Source organism: Nyctereutes procyonoides, unplaced genomic scaffold, assembly GCF_905146905.1.
Source record: "Nyctereutes procyonoides isolate TBG_1078 unplaced genomic scaffold, NYPRO_anot_genome, whole genome shotgun sequence".
Taxonomy (NCBI): Eukaryota; Metazoa; Chordata; class Mammalia; order Carnivora; family Canidae; genus Nyctereutes; species Nyctereutes procyonoides.
Window position 1 is genome coordinate 35,355,395 of NW_026575020.1, and position 16,874 is coordinate 35,372,268.

Here is a 16,874-nt window from a genome sequence, read left to right on the forward strand (position 1 = left end):
GCTGGAGTACAGGTGTGAACTCACACTCCCCAGTGTGCACACCTCCTCTTGGCCAAGAGGTGCTGGACAGGAGAGCCAGTGCCTGGCCCCGCATGGAGGGCCTTCCTGCTCTTTCTTCTCCCTCAAGGGAAGTCTGGAAATGGGTCCCCAGAGCATTTGGAAATTCTAGGTATTGGGAGAACACCTGGTGGCCATCTTGGTCCACTCCCATGGGCTGCTTGAATTCTCTCAAGTTATTCATGAAAATGAAAAAAAAAAAGTAAGTAAAGCTTTACTTGGGGGAAGTAACAATGTGAGACGCCAATGTTTGAGAGTCAGCTGGAAGCCTGAGGGATATGCTCAGCCCCTTCAGAGATTCCCGGTTGCTTTGAATGGTGGCCATCTCTTTAGGAGCTGACATCCCAGTTGTGACAGAGAATTTTCCTTTGGGGAGGGCATAATGGTGACTTTCAAAGCAGTGAAACAACTCTCCCCTCTCCAGTTCCTAAGCACTTTCCGTATTTCCTTTTCATGCAGATCAATGTGTCGACCCCTTCAGATGCTAAGTGATAAATGTTCCAAGTAATTTTTATTTTAGAATACAAGAGAGGTACAAATGTATTTACAGTTGTACATATACAATCAAATAATATATATCACAGTTTCGTAAATATCATTTTAGATAAATATTTACAAAGTTAAAGTGACCATTTTCTGGAAGTAGAACACAGTTTCTTGAAAACTCTATACATTTTATACTTTTCATTATTATTATAGTTTCTTTATTTTACAAAACGCCCTACGGAATTCGGGGACGTGACCGCAAGGTGGAACAGGCGACACCAGAGGGCGCCCAGGGCCAGAGTTTGGGGAGTCAGGGGAGGGTGCGGACGGTCGGGGCGACCCCCTTCCCGGGCGACACCCCCTCTTGCTGGGAAGTGCAGTCCCCGCGGAGAAGCCGGTCTTGCCCTCCTCCCGCAGGAGCGTGGCTAGAAGGGGAAGGGAAGCTTCTCCTCCCTCAGCAAGAAGTCAAGATGTAGGGGAGGAGGCACGGCTCCAACTCTCTCGTGTTACAGATGGGGAAACTGAGGCCCTAGGAGGAGCAGGGCCTAGCCCGTCTGCCCTCGCGCTCAGTCTGCCCCGCGCACTGCACGAGGGTTCGCGCCTCGCCCCTCCCCCTCCCCGGGAGCCGGCTGTGGGGTAAGGGGGCCAGAAGGAGAGAAGGGTCCGCCTGCCGGGAAAAGCAGGTCTTGGGTCTCTTCTGGTCGCCCCAGTGCCCCGCCGGCCCCCAACTCTCAAGGTCGTGTCCGTGACTTCCAACTTCGCGGGGCACCAGCCCCAGGGTGCAGCCGGAGGAGCCGTGCGCGCGCCGGCCCGGGCCCCGCTCCCTCCCCCAAGGATGTCGGCCCGCGCGGCCGGCGCGACAGCAGCGGGGAGACTCGGGGGGTGGAGCCGGGCGTGGGGACCCCCGAGGACCGGCTGGGTGGCCTGCAAAGGGACGCTGCCCCTCGGTGTCCTCACCTGCGAGACGGAGCGAAGACCATATGCCTAAGGGGGCACTGGTGGGGCGCCCCTACGGCGCCGGGCGCCCCGGCCTCCTGCGGCCGGGGAGGTCGAGTCCGGATCGAGCAGCCCAGGCCCGCTGTCCGCGGGCAGCGGGCAGGAGGCGGGGCGCGCGTGCGCGGAGGGGGCGGGGCGGGGCGCGCGTGCGCGGAGGGGGCGGGGCGGGGCGCGCGTGCGCGTGCGCGGGGCGCTCACAGCACCATGGCCGGCAGGTGGTGCGCCGCGGCGGCGGCGGCGGCGGCGGCGAGCGCGGGCGCGTGCGCGTGCGGCGCGGGCAGCGCGGGCGAGTGCGCCTGCAGCGCGGCGCTGGGCGGCCGGTGGCGCGCGCTCTTCTGGTGGGCGCGCAGGCCGGCCAGCTGCGAGTAGGCGCTCTGGCACACCTGGCACTTGTAGGGGCGCTCGCCCGTGTGCAGGCGCACGTGGTTGCGCAGCGTGGACGACTGGCTGAAGCGGCGGTTGCAGAAGCGGCACACGAAGGGCTTGTCCAGCGTGTGGATGCGCATGTGCGAACGCAGGTTGCTGCGCGAGTTGAAGCCGCGGTGGCAGATGACGCAGCGCATGCGGCCCGCGGTCCCCGCCGCCGAGTCCGCCGGGTGAAAGTCCTCTGGCCGCGCGGGCGGGGCCCGGGAGGCAGGCGGGGAGGGGGGGAGAGAGAGCAGCCTCGTTACGACCCGCCCCCGCCCCCGCCCCCGCGCACCCCCGCCCCCTCCACACGCTCCTCCCCGGGCCCCGCCCGCGCACCCCGCCTCGGGTCCACCGGGGGTGGGGTGAAGGTCTGGGCGCCCTGGCCGGCGGCGCGGCCAGAGGGTGAGAGGGGCGCGGGGAACCCGGCTTGGGGTCAGATAGGAGCTGGCCTCCACACCTTGATGTGAGACCTCAGGGACTCAGGGACTTCCCCCCCAAGCCTCAACGTCCTCATCTGTAAATCGGGGACCCGCTACGACCTGACCTGACGGAGCTATCTCTGCACGACTCCACGAGATAGCGCAAAAAGCTGCACTTTACCTCCCTTAGCCTGTTTACGGGAAGTACCTGACTCAAAGTAGCCTTCTGTAAATGGTAGCCTTCCATAAAAGGCTCCCCCCACCTCAAAAACAAAAAAAAAACAAAACAAAACAAAACAAAACAAAACCACCCTTTCATTTATTCATCCCACAAATATTTACTGAATGCCTACTATGTACAGGGCACTGCGCCTCACCTTCCTCATTGCTGAGATGGAGGTAATAGTATTACCCCCATAAGCCTGCTGTGAGCCTCAGAGAAATTACTGTTTGTAAAACATTAGCTGCAGAGCAAGGGCTGTATTAGTTCAAGGGTTTTATGAGGACCCAAAAGGGATGATACCTGTGAAAGGTTTAGCTCAATACTTGGCATGAACCAGGTCTTGAGCAAATGATGCCGATCGTGTTGACCGGTGTCCCCCACAACATACACACACAGGCACACTCTGCCCCACCTTCATTCAACAGGTTTATACCAAGCATCTATACCAGGGACAGAGGGAAATGCACACTATCAAGGCTGGAAGGGGGTTTAAGGATCATCCCGCCCAACATCTTGCCTTTACAGACGGAGAAACTGAAACCCAGAGCCATTCCCAACATTGTACAGCAGAACTGGAACTCAATCCAGGCTCCCACTGCTTGGCCTCTTGCCCCTTCTACCTCACCCTCTGCCTCTCTGGTGCCCCCCACCCCAGCCTGCCCTCAGACAATTTATTTTGTCCAGAAAACCCACAGCCATTGGTGTCCAGATTATGGTGGTGACTCTGGGGGCACTGGCCTGCTTGAGCAGGTAGTCTCATGGGCTCCATACTGCTGAAGATTGAACCAGGGTCCCTGGAGACCAGGAGCCTCCTTGCCACAAACACATGCATACACTCATTCTGAGTTCCAGGGGTCCCCTGTCATTATGGCCTCATGGAGACTACCTACCATGCTTGTTCTTTTTCTGCTCCTCCTCCAGCCCAGGCACACCAGGGATCCCCAGGAAGGTGTTGTGTGAGTTCCCGTACCACACCAGCAGCTCCTGGTCAGGAGGAATCATCTACAGGGAAGAAAGCAAGGTGAGGTCAGGGAGACAGCAGTCCCGGGCGGGGGTGGTAGTAGTTGTGTCCGTGTGAGAGTCAGGGTCTCTGCACATCCTCCTGCAGCCAGGAGGCAGCTGTCCTGCACCTGCCATGGAGACGTGCATCCGGTCTCAGCCCTGAGGAAGCCACACTAACCTGCCCTAGCAAGCTGCATAAACACAAAAAGCCCTAGGATGCTCTGCCCACCTGCGTCCCCCTCCCAGACCAGGCCTTCTCACTATATCTGTCCCAGCTCTGCTGCTGGGAATGGAGCTGCTGCCCAGCCATGTAAGAATCCCCAAACTGACAGCAACAGAATGGAAGCCTTGCAGCAAGTCAACGTCATGGAAGCAGGAAACCTAGAAAACTTTTCATTTCTTACTGAAGGGAACCAGAGTCAGCCAGCCCTCTGGTGTGCAGGGCTGAGCCAGATGTTCCCAAGGAGCGGGGGCTGTGGGGCACCCTATGGTACTTGGTTACATCCTGTCTGACAATGTGCTGGAAAGTCTCTCATCCAAAACGCCCACAAGGCAGCACCACATCACATGTACTTCCTTCCCTATCACAGGCTCTGTGTGACTCCATGCACACGTCAGATGCAAAAAAAAAAGAAGCATTCGGGGTGAGGAACACCTCCACCTCAGGAAATACTGGGGGCACACAGCCTTAAACAAAATCCATCTCTACAAGGGAAAACTCCACAAATGGTGATGGTTTTCTGCTCGTCCCAGGGGAGGACCTGCACCAGGGAAATGGTGAAGGCCATTGGGAGGAAGATGTTCGCAATGACAGACCTGGGAGGCTGTGGATGGCCTGATCCTGAGGTGACCCACACTGCAGGATGTCCCAAGGGGCCCACCAGGCCTTTGGTGAAAGCCTGTTAGCCCTCCCAAAAGGGGAACCGTTAGGCCCCAACCATCTAAGAGAAGCGAGAGAGATAGGGCACCTGCCTGGCTGGCTCAGTCGGTGGAACATGCGACTTTTGAACTCAGGGTTGTGAGTTCAAGCCCCATGTTGGGTGTAGAGATTCCTTAAAAATAAAACCTTAAGGGATCCCTGGGTGGCGCAGTGGTTTGGCGCCTGCCTTTGGCCCGGGGCGCGATCCTGGAGACCCGGGATTGAATCCCATGTCGGGCTCCTGGTGCATGGAGCCTGCTTCTCCCTCTGCCTATGTCTCTGCCTCTCTCTCTCTCTCTGTGTGACTATCATAAATAAATAAAAAATAAAAATAAATAAATAAAATAAAACCTTAAAAAAAAAAAAGACACTTGAAAGAGGGGACAGCCCCCACTCTCCCAAGCCTGCACCCTATACAGCTGACTTTGGCACCTACCCTGGGGGTCACTCTGTGATCTTCCCCAAGAAAGCTGGACACGCCCAGAAAGCAACTGGTTTGTTTTCCTAATGAATCCTCAACCACCTCAAAGGAGTTGGAAGTGCCAAAATGAGATGGATACCATCACGGTATCTGAAATCACACAGTAGGACCCTCTCACGTGGGCTCCCTGGTTACAGAGAAGGCCCCGCCCCTTCCACCTGCCTCTGGCCTGCGGACCTCTGCCACATGCAGGGTCCCTCTGTACCACAGCTTCCTTCCTCTGGCCAGAGCCAGGAAGACCCTCAGGCCATCACAGGCAGCTCTGCTCACCCTGAAAGGAGAGAGTTGGGAGAGGAGGAGCAGAGGAAGGAAAGTATGAGGGGGCCTAGCCACAGCCATCCTCCGAAGACTGTCTGAGGTCACCATGTCCCTGCGCCCATGGCTCATGAAGCATCAGGTCAAGCCCTCAGGGTCACTGAGTGACTAGAAGGCAGGCAGAGAGGGCCAGACCAGCTCGGATGTACAGTTTGACTCTGGAAGAAACCAGTACCATCCCTGAACCCAAGGAAAATCAGGTGAAGAAAGCAGACAGATTAGAATCTGGCACCATAGCAAATGTCCTTGAGGCCATTCACAGCCACGGCCATTGTCCTGGAGGCCAGTGGCAGGACAGAGCTGGAGGCGCTGCCAGAAAGCAAATGGAGAAGACAGAGGTTTTGTGAGTCCCCTAGAGAAGAGGAAATTGCAACTAAAATATTTAAGATCAATTCATTGTGAAGGAAGCTGCTCTCTGCGTGACGGTACAGATGGGCCCTCTGCTACCTGGTGCCTGGGTGACCTTCGGCAAGCACATGGCCTCTCGAAGCTTGTCTCCTCTATTGAGAGGGTGGGGGAACATGATCCCTGAGGTCCCTCAACTCTGAGACACTGATTGTAAGTCACCTTGGACACTATCCCTGACCCCTGGCTTCCATTTTCAGAATCATGGTTCTTCAAAACCAACCAGTCCCCCCCACCCCCTCATCAGACCTGTCTGAACAGGAGACAATGCTACAGAGGTCACACATGTCAGGGTCCATGTGGGCTCCCCACCTGCTGAGCATGTGACCTTGGGCAAGTTGCCTTATGTCTCTGGGCCTCGGGATTTATAAAACCGGGATAGCACCACTGCTCTGGGCTCACTGGGTCAGGGCTCAGCGGAGCCCTGCATATAAAACATTGCAGGGTGGACGGACACAGGAGCATGTGTTCTAATTTTCCCTGAGCACAGCAATGTCTCAGGAAGCTGGCCAGACTCTCTGGGGCATCGAGTCCCCAGGTTGTCCCCACAGGGCCTGCAGTATGGCCTGGTTAAAACCTAGGGTGCCTGGCAGCTTTGCCTTCAGAGACTGGCAACAGTACAGGCTGGGCCCGAGGGCCCCAAGGACACGAGCCCCTCCCTGGGCATCCCCAGGGAGAACACAGCCCTGCAGGGGAGGTTCAGCAAGTCCCCAGCAGATGTCACCTGAGTTGCACCTCCACCTCTGGGGGAGGGGGAGGAATCAAATATGGAAATTAGCACCAGCCTTCTCCTTGTAATTGACAATGACAATTGTTATTTAATGTTAATTGGGGGGCACCTGGGTGGCTCAGAGGTTGAGCATCTGCCTTTGGTTCAGGTCCTGATCCCTGGGTCCTGGGATGGAGTTCCATATCGGGATCCCCGCAGGGAGCCTGCTTCTCCCTGTGCCGGTGTCTCTACCTCTCTCTCTGTGTCTCTCATGAATAAATAAATAAAATCTTTTAAAAAATGTAAATTTGGGGCATCTAGGTGGCTCCCCAACCCACTTTGATACCCAAAGTCAGATGCTTAACTGACTGACTTTGGCTCAGGTCACGATCTTGGGGTCCTGGAGTGGAGCCCTGTGTCAGGCTCTGTGTCCAGAGGAGAATCTGCTTGTCCTTCCCTCCGCGCGCGACTCTGCTCATGATCTCTCAGTCTCTCTCAAATAAATAAGTAAAATCTTTTTAAAAATTAAAATATGTATATATATATATATATATATATATAATAAATGCAATAACAACAGTGGTAATGTATGAGGAGAAGCCAAGAACTCTGGGCTTGCACAGATTCTAATATTATTCAACATGATTGTTTGGAATCTTGTTTTCTAAATAAGAGCTTCGATATTGACTTTAATATAAAGTGCATCACTTATTAACTAACACATTTTTTTAATGTACTAAAATAAATCTTACTAGTTAATTTCAGAAAGCAAAACCACAATGCAGACACATTGACAAAAACGTGTAAATACATCAAGAGGATAAAGGATGAAAAGTGGCTCTCTCCCCTACCCTGGACCCCCAACCACTGTGGCCAGTTTTCTGTACATCTTTCCCCAGAAGGGTTGGTCATTTTAAGATTACTAAACAACACTGATTTAAGGTTCCTAGGGAGCAACGTGATGGATAGACTGGCTTCTATTTTTCCACATGAGATATCTGATTTTTTAAAAAATAATGAGCATTTATTACTTTTATACTATATATTTATTAAAAAAAAAAAAGAAAATCTAGGGGCGCCTGGGTGGCTCAGTCAGTTAAGCATCCATCTCTAGATTTTGGCTCAGGTCTTGATTAGTTTAGGCCCCAGTTGGTTCCACGCTGAGCATGAAGCCTACTTAAAAAAAATCTATTAAGAAGAATCTACTGGAGGGTGCTTGGGTGGCTTAGTGGTTGAGCATCTGCCTTCAGCTCAGGTCATGATCCCAGGGCCCTGGGATGGAATCCTGAATTGGGCTCCTCAAGGGAGCCCGCCTCTCCCTCTGCCTATGTCTCTGCCTCTCTCTGTGTGTCTCTCGTGAATAAATAAATACAATCTTAAAAAAAAAAAAAAAGAATATACTGGAATTGAGAATGACAGAGATACTGAGAAGCCACCAGCACCAGGGAGGCCAGAAGTGGAGTGTCTGTTGGCTCTCAGAGCTCTGGGAAGCTAGTGGCAGCCCCTGACCTAGACACCTGGTCTCTGCTTGCTCACTGGTACCCCTCATGCAATAACTGCAGACCAGGAGACCCTCAGGACCAGCAGCCTCTTCCCTGAGATCCCAGGTTCCCAGGGGCTTAGCAGCTGACTGCCTAAGAGCAAAGAACAGCCACTGTGCCCCGCCCCAGGCCTCCCAGTCCGTTGATGCTGTGGGTTCTTTACAGCCAACACTCTAGCATGGCCCTGCCAGGACTCTCCGTTGGGGCTAGGAGAACCAGAATTACACGTGCTCTTCATTCACTTCTCTAGGCAACGGGGACTGGCTCAGGACACACGATAAACCAAATAATTCTCCCAAGAAACTGAATCCCGTACCATAAAGCCCACCTCCCCAAGGTTCTGGGAGAATGTCAGGGACTGAGTCTTCCCTTGACAAATTACATAATCTCTCAACTCATGCTTCTAATTTTTTTTTAAAGATTTTATTTATCTACTCATGAGAAACAGAGAGAGAGAGGCAGAGACATAGGCAGAGGGAGAAGCAGGCGCCAGGCAAAGAGCCCGATGTGGGACTCGATCCCAGGACTCCAGGATCACGCCCCAGCCCGAAGGCAGGTGCTAAACCACTGAGCCACCCAGGGATCCCTCAACTCGTGCTTCTAGACCTTCCCTACCAGCCGAGACGTTTTGTCCTGCCCCATTTCTGAATTTTTATAAATGGAAACTGATCGGATTTTGGGTTGTTTTCTTAATATAAATTTATGTCACACTGTTGAACATGCTCCCAGGAGGCTCTGACACCCTCCTTTTCCCCCCAGGCGGTGCAGAAGCCCTAGTCTAGAAGGATCTCAGTGGCATCTGGATGAATATCAATTTTCATTGTACCACAGATGTCCTGACACACCAATTAATAGAGTTCTAGCAGATACATATTGGCCAGGGAGGCCTCCCAGCATGGTGACCAAGGGCTCTCTGCTCTGGGGTCAGACAGGCCTGGATTCAGATCACAGCTCAACAACCTCCTGTATCTACTCAGTTTTGTCATCATTAAAATGGGGATAGTGAAAAAAAAATGGGGATAGTGATAGTATGTCACAGAGCCGAGAGGACTCAATTCTTAAAAATTTGCTAAGAACCTTAGCATGGTACCAGCGTCTGGTAAATGCCCCATGGATGATGGCGTTATTAATGATGCTTATTATTAATAATCAGAGTGCCCTAACTGCATCCACCCATGAGCAAAGTCAAAAGAAAAATAGTGCCAAGAAAAGCAGACATGGGATTCTGGGGCTGCAGGATAAATCACTTGGGTGCTTGAAATGAGAAGGCAAGTAGCAGAAAGGAAGAGCCCATACTTCAGGGCACAATAATCTGCCAAGACATAGAGAGGGGACAGATGGAAATTTTCTTTCCAGTTCTAGAGTCCAAAGCTTTCATAACTTATTCCTAAATCCTTTCCTTGCACTGAAGTTTGGCATCAAAGGTCTTGCTTGCTGGGGTAGCTGGTTTTGTTGAGAATGGGGTCCATATGTTCCCCTTTTGATCCACCTCCCATCACCTGCAGAAAGACTTATTCATTCAACATTGAATGGTCACTTGCTATGTGCTGGGCACTTCCTAGAAATGTCATTTTCGGCACCTCACATTATAGTAAGTTCTTCTGTGGTTGAATCAATGAGGAGAATGCCCCAGGAATAGCATCTGTAGATCCAGCCAGATGGCAATCCCACCTGAGGGTTCTCCACGGACTGGCTGGCCTTGAAACCTCATCTCCATTTGGAGGGCTATTATTTTGACTTTGTGGAAAATTTGAGAGCAGCAACAGTGTGTCCTGCTTATTGGATAAAATGTGCCTTCCTTTTTTTTTTTTTTTTGGCAAGTAATGGGTTACAGCAGTTATGGAATATAAATGGCAATTCTAAGTGACAGAGAGAGTAAGAAAATGGATCACGGCAAAGACCCATCCCCTTGGCTAACTCGTACACATGCACAGAATAAACCGTCCATGTATTCCAGAGACTTCAGGGAGTGGCCTGGGGGACAAACAATTTCTTCTGGTGATGCCTAGAAGGGCCCATGAACCCTGGCCTCTGCCTAGCAGCAACATGGGTTGTCATACCGGCCCAGATACACCGCTGGTGCAGTAAGTGGAATCTGACATTGCCGCAGAATAGTTTGAGAAAACTGCCACCATGAGAAATGTGCCCAGCTTTGCTGATTAAAACTAAAATGATTAAAAGTAGAATGACAGTGAAGTGATATTTTGTGTTTCCTTGTCCCTCAAACAGTCCTCAAACAATCTACGTGGTTTGCTACCTCTGGGCAAGCATTAGCAGCAAATCAGTGGTATCTAGCTCACGGTATCCTATATGATGCTATTTCTTTTCCCCCATCCTCTTTTATCAAGTTAAATACTGATGAAATATAGATGACTTTTTTTTAAATCTTATAAATTCAGATTATTGCCTGGAGATAGTATTCAGCCACTTTGCTCTCTGACTTCGGATTTCTGTAGAAATTTCCTTCCTTCCTTCCTTCCTTCCTTCCTTCCTTCCTTCCTTCCTTCCTTCCTTCCTTCCTTCCTTCCTTTCTTTTCTCTGTAGAAATTTTGATTACTGGGATCCCTGGGTGGCGCAGTGGTTTGGCGCCTGCCTTTGGCCCAGGGCGCGATCCTGGAGATCCGGGATCAAATCCCACGTTGGGCTTCCCGTGCATGGAGCCTGCTTCTCCCTCTGCCTGTGTCTCTGCCTCTCTCTCTCTGTGTGTGGCTATCATAAATAAATAAATTAATTAATTAAAAAAAAAAAAGAAATTTTGATTACTGTTTCCTGGCTCTGCTGAGCCGTCAGCCCATGTGACCTGTGCAGGGAGATGAGCTGACACCTCCGAGTCGGCCCCAGCCAAGAGTCCTTTGGCCTGAATCTTACAAGCATTCCCACTGTCTCTTGTGTGTGCATGTGTTTGAGTGGAGGAATGGAACGACTATGTGTCATCTCATCTGTATCAGTCCGGCGGGAAGCAGTGCACAAATGTGAGGATGTGTGTGTGAGCCTGAGAAGGTGGGAGGGGTGAAGATCCTGGAGGATGCTCTCTGCTGGAAGTGAGGTTCAGCCACACCTGAGGTTGATTCTAGAATGTCTTGTGGGGAGTTCTTGTTCCCACAGGGTGGTGGCCCAGCCAGATGATCACAGGAGCCACCTTTGTCCTAGGCTTGGGACTCCTTCAGTACTACCTTCACATGGGCCCACTCTGTTCCACTTCATTTGAATGCCAGTCCAGAAACTGGGCACATTTTTTACCCTCCACTTTCAGTCCTCCCAGAGTCCACCTCTCAGCTGGGACCCACACCCTGACCACACCAGTCCCCAGGCCAAGACCATTCTGCCGTCATCTCTGGGATATTTCCTGGACCCTGGTTCTTGAGGGATAACTGGACCTCAGTTCCAGAAGCTGCTAGGCCCCAGTACCCCTCAGGCCTTAGAAGGACTTGAGGCTCTGAGTTCCAGGGAGAAAAAAGGACTGTAGGGAAATCATTCTCTGGCCCTGGGAGACCTCATTCGGACCTCTCCAAAACTCAACCAAGCCCAGCCCCACCCCAGAGGACATTGTGCCTTTTTCCAGTAGGGCAGTGGAAGCATGAGGTCTAGGCAAGGGTTGGGGGGGAGCATCCCTCCCCCTCCCCTACAGCACTTCCCACCAATCTGCCATGAGCAAGGAGGGCAGCTTATCCCACTCCTGGGCCAGATGCTGAGCAAATTTCCTGCCAAGAGGGTTCCGACAGCATGGCCCCACCATGGCTACCACCACTCGGCTTGCTTTGGGCCATCAGCCCCTCCTCAAACACCACGAGCTTTGCTGCCTCTGCCTGAGGTCTCCCGATGGAGAACACCTCCTTTTTCCATCCTGCTGAACCTTCCAGTGACCTCGGCCTGGCTTAGCTACCCACAAACACAGGATGTGATATTTATCTGCTGCTACCTTTCCCTTTCCCTCACCTCTAAGAAATTCCACCCAGCACAGGCATTAGTACTAACATTCCCCCCCGCCCCCCGCCCAGTGCCCCCGGTAAGAGCCTCTGCCACCAAGTGAACCCAGCATCCTTATCTGCAAACTGTGGATAATTGAAGAATCCTCCCTCATGGATTAAACATGCAAGGATTAGAAAGGATAATGCAGACACACAGCCTAGAAGAAGCCTTACACACCGAGTGATAGATGTGCCATAGCTGAGGCTAGAGTCATGATCCGTGTGTCATCAGTGTCCCATGCATGCAGAACAAGGGACAACACACAGCTAAAATGCTGCAGACCCTCCCTCACTAGGGACCTCACTGTGGAGGTGCTCATGACATCCACAATGGCATAAAGTCTAAAGTTCTGTCCTTCTTATCTACAGCCCAGAAGCTGCCACGAAGCTCATGCTCCCAGAGACCATGATGCCAGGGCCCCAGTCCTACGGCCTGGGCAGGGCCAGAGAGGCCAGAATCAATGCTCCTCCATCTCCCGAAGTCCCTGGATGTGGCTGCCTGCACGCCTTCTCCTGGCTGTCTCCCTCCCCGGCTTCATACACAACGGCACACACACTCACCTCAATGGCCTTATAGAAGATGCTGGTGCCAATCTGGACAACCTCCAGGTTCTGTTCCTGCTCATTTCGTGCACACTTGATGTAGGTCATCCAGCTTCGGTGGTCCTCCTGGCTGGCATCAATGAAGTAGCGCACCGTGCCATCCTCATTGAACACCTGCATGCAGGTAAATTAGGGACCTGGGAGTGAGGCAGGCTGGGTCACATGTGCCACCTTTGGCCAGGCCAGGCCCGCTGTGCTGGCATATTTACACACACTCTGTTCTCACAACAGCCCCAGGAAGGGGGAGCAGCTGTCATCATCTCAGTTTTCCGGCTGAGAAAAGGGAGGCTCTGAGCAATGTAGTGACTTGCCTGAGGCTAGCCAGCTAGAAGTGACCAACAGAGTCGTCTCCAGGGCCCCACAGACTCCTGCTGCCATGTGCTCCCCTTCACCGAAAGAAAAAGGTTCTCGTAAGGGATCAGTGACTCAACAAAGTGGCATCCAGCTAACTCCCTGGAGATGCATAGGTGCTCCCCAAAGCAGCGGAGAGCACAGACCAGGACCCCCAAGGGGGACACAGGAGCCTGGAGAGGGAAGGCTGCCTCACCGTGGCACCCTGGTCTGTCCTAAGCACTCCCGTGGGAGCTTAGCTTAAGAGTACTCAGAGATCAAACTGGACTCCAACTTCCTAACCTAGCAGCAAATGGAGAAGCTAACCACTGCCCAGGCCTCCAGGGAGGGAGGAGGTGAGGTCAGGAGAAGCATCTGGACCTTCGCTCTGTTCCCTTCCTCCTGCTCCTGTGACCAGAGGCAAGATTTGTCACATTGGGCTCCTCCAAGGACTGTCTGGTGAGGGCTGTAGGAGAGATTCGTGTTGGGAAGGAAATGAGATTAGGGAGAGGGTGCGCCAGCCTTGCCTCTGCAAGGTGAGAGCCCCAGGAGGAGGAAGTGCTTTGGGAGTGGCTTTGTCCTAACGGTGGCCCACGTGGTTTCTGGCACTGTCAGCAGAGAGGAGGGTCAGAAGGCCCTGGATGGAGGCCTCTCTGAGCTTCAGTTTCCTTCTGTAAAATGGGAATAATAATTCACGGGGCTAAGATCATTTGACGGAATGCGAGCCCCTGACTCAGATAGCTGACTCAAAGCCGGTTGGTCCCCTATCATTTCCAGCCATCATTATTCTGCCTGGGTTGAAAAGCCCATTCTTAGGAAGCACTGGCCCCTTCCATTCTCCATACTAGCCACCCTCACTCCCAGGCTAGGGTGGTGCAGAGGGGCTTTTCTCGCAGCCTCCTCCAAAGAAAAAGAATCCAGGTAGCTGGGAGGTCCCTCCCAGGGTTGGCTTCCCAGCTCTCCGCACAAGGCGAACAACCCGGGGCAAGCAGGCAAGACAGGGCCTCCTGGGTCTCAATGCCCTCCTCTGTGAAGTAGGGCCAACAGCAGTCCCTAGGGTTGGCCAGAGGAAAGACTGTAAGATTTTCAAACAATGGCTTTAGCAGCATGGTTTGGGGAGGCACCTCAAGCCATAGGGCAGTAGGATCCCCCCTCGGGGAGCAATGGGTCTCAGGCACCCCAAGCGCCCAGCAGGGGCGACAGGGACAGAGTGGCCACTGTCTGGGGCCAGTCCCAGCTGTTCCCCTCTCCTCCCTGGCCCTCACCTACCTCCCACATAAGGTTGTTGTTCTTGCAGATGTCCACGTGCTCCGGGGCAATGACTCGGCCAGTGAAGGGACCCATCTCCGTGCCCGCTTTGATCCACGTCTTGGAGAAGATGCCGAGGCCCTCGCCTGGGATGGAACTCTGTGCGATGATCACCTCCGCCGGCAGCACCAGGCTGGACAGCTTCTGCACCTCTGTAACCACCACGGGGGTGGGGTGGGGTTCCAGGTCAGAGTCTGAGACTGGGGACAGCCGGCCCTTCCCCGCTGGAGATCCAGGCCAGTGCTGCCCGCCGGCCAGACCAACCTCAGGCCCACCCTGGAATAACTCGGGAGAAGTCACTGGGGTGTGTGTGTGTGTGTGTGTGTGTGCACAGAGGAGTGGGGGAGGTGGAGGGGCTGGTGCTCAGGTCAGGAGTCTCCTCTGTTTGCATCCTGGGGACACTCTGTACCCTCCAAAGCTCTCGAGAGGTGCTTTGGGGCTCATTTCTAAGGTGTTTGCTTGTTTTGTCTCTCCACTAATTCTCAAAGCATCCACAACTATCCTGCCCTCCACCCTGCAAGAATTTAAGAACTACTGTGCCCTCAGCAGCCTGTCATTTTTTTACAAAGGGTAAACTGAGGCCAGCTCCCATGAGGAGGTGATAGTCAAGCCGAGGCTGCCCTTCCGCGTGAAGCCGGGCGCTCACGGTGCCTCTCTGCACTGAACACAGGGCGCTGTCGAAAGGACCCCTTGTGCGACTTGGGGCTCTGGCTACCCACTCCGGGGTGCGGGAGGCCTCGCGGAGCCTCGGGGCAGCCGGCTACAGCGCTGGGAAGAGACCTCAGGCGGAGAAAGCTCAAAAGGAACGCCGGTGTGACCCGGGGGCCACCTGTGTCTCCCCGGGGTGCCCGGGATCTGGGGTGCCAGAAACGGTGGCGCTGGGGCCCAGGCCAGCCCTGAAGTCGCCTCTCTGGGCGGGAAAGAGCTGGGCGGCCCCCAGCTTACCCCCCCACCCCCCGGGGGTCCCTGCCGGCCTGGCAGCCCGAGTGGGGGCGGCCTCCGTGTCTTACAAGGTTCCCCTCTAAGCTACCTGGGAAAATAGGCGGCGAGCCGGCCCGCTGAAAGGGGGGGGTTAAACGGTGTCCATTGCGGCGCGGCCGGCAATTTGTCACGCTGTTAAAGTGATAGCATTCATTCGGCTCCATTCGAAAGAAATTGCTAATTCTAAATTCATTAGCCCTGGAAGAATGCTGTAGCAGTAAATTGTAGCTCAATGCGGAGGGGACTTGTTTAAAAGGGGCCGAGGAATTCCCCTTACAAAAAGGGGGGATTAGATGGTTGACATAGCGTGAATGGAAGTGGAATTAGTCTGCACGGTAAATTAAGAGAGGAACAGAAATCGTCACGGGGGAAGAGAGGGCGACGCGCAGAGATGCCAGCGCCGGGGAAAGATATTGTTTGCAGGTTGATGAATGAGGAATAAGAACTTGAGACATCTTAAAGAAAAGAAACTTTTCTCGCTCTCTTTCTCTCCCTCGCTCCCTCGGCGGCTTTCTCTGCGGCCCGCCCGCCCTCCGCCCTCCTCCCCAGCCCCCCTGCCTTTTAAAGTTCTCGGTTTAAGTGGGAACTTTCGCGGGTCAAGCCCAAGTTAACTAAATGAATTTTAAACCCCTTCTTTTTGAGTCAACTGCTATTACACGCCTAGTAAGGCTTTAAATGCCGGGAACCCGCCGGCTCAAAGGGGTGAGGGGCGGGCAGGAGGGGGGCGCGGGGGGCGCAGGGCCCGGGCAGCCCGGACGCCGCGATGCCCTCTCCAGCCGCGCCGGGCGCCGAGCTGCTTCCCGCCCCCGCTCGGGCTTGGAAACTGAGGCCCACCGCGCGTCTGCCCCGCCCCTGCTGGCGCGAGCTGCCGCGGCCCCCGGGCGTCGCCAGGCTGGGAACCCGGCGCGGCCGGGGGGAAGGGGCGCCCCCGCCTCGACGGCGCGACTCACCGCCGGAGAAGGACTGCGCCAGGACCTCGGCGGTGAAGGCTGTCTTGGGGCTGGCGTGGTGGCTCTTGTCTTCGAATAGCTGCTCGCCCAGCACGTTGCGCCAGCGGCCGTACAGGAAGCTGTGCAGGATGTCGGAGGTGATGACCTCGGCCAGCGCCAGCCCCGGCGCCTTCAGCCCGGTCTTGAGCACCAGGGCCTCAGCCGGGAGCACGGAGCCCATCATGGGCGGTCCGGGGCTCGCCGGCGCCGGGGACGGACGGCCGGGCCGACGCGGGGAGGTGGCGGGCGAGAGGGGAGCGGAGGCGCGAGAGAAGAGGGCTGCGCTGGAGGAGAAGGACGAGGGGCAGGGGGAGGACGGGGACGACGGCGGGGAGGAGGAGGAGAGGGGGGGAGGACGCAGGAGGGAGCGGGAGGCGAGGCGGGCTGGGAGGAAAGTGAACGAGGGGGAGCGAGGCGGAGAGGGAGCGAGAGATGGAGAAATGAGCAGAGGTGGCTGACGGCGCGGAGGGCTGGAGAGCCGGGGTGGGGGTGGGGTGGGGGTGGGGTGGGGTGGAGGCGGAGGCGGGTGCGGGGGTGCGGGCGGTGGGAGGCGGGCGGCTGCGGAGAGACGGCGGCAGGGGCTCTCGGACGCGCGCTTGCCTCTCACACACCGGCCCGGACGGTCTTCCCCTTGGCACGATCTCAGCGCCTTTATAGGAGCCGCAGTGACCCTCCTAATTGGTTATTAATGACCCCCTGACGTCGGACAGACTTGTTGTACCCGGCCGGGCCGA

At 54.7% G+C, this 16,874-nt stretch overlaps 1 protein-coding gene across 1 annotated transcript; it reads right to left on the bottom strand.

The window, feature by feature from the left end:
• Window positions 1-1,733: 1,733 nt before the first annotated feature.
• PRDM12 (PR/SET domain 12) lies at window positions 1,734-16,324 on the bottom strand. Its single transcript, XM_055316106.1, has 5 exons — window positions 16,102-16,324; window positions 14,132-14,322; window positions 12,491-12,646; window positions 3,480-3,591; window positions 1,734-2,146 (listed from the first exon to the last, which is right to left on the bottom strand). Exons 1-5 carry the CDS (start codon window positions 16,322-16,324, stop codon window positions 1,734-1,736), a joined length of 1,095 nt encoding a protein of 364 aa, XP_055172081.1.
• Window positions 16,325-16,874: the final 550 nt, after the last annotated feature.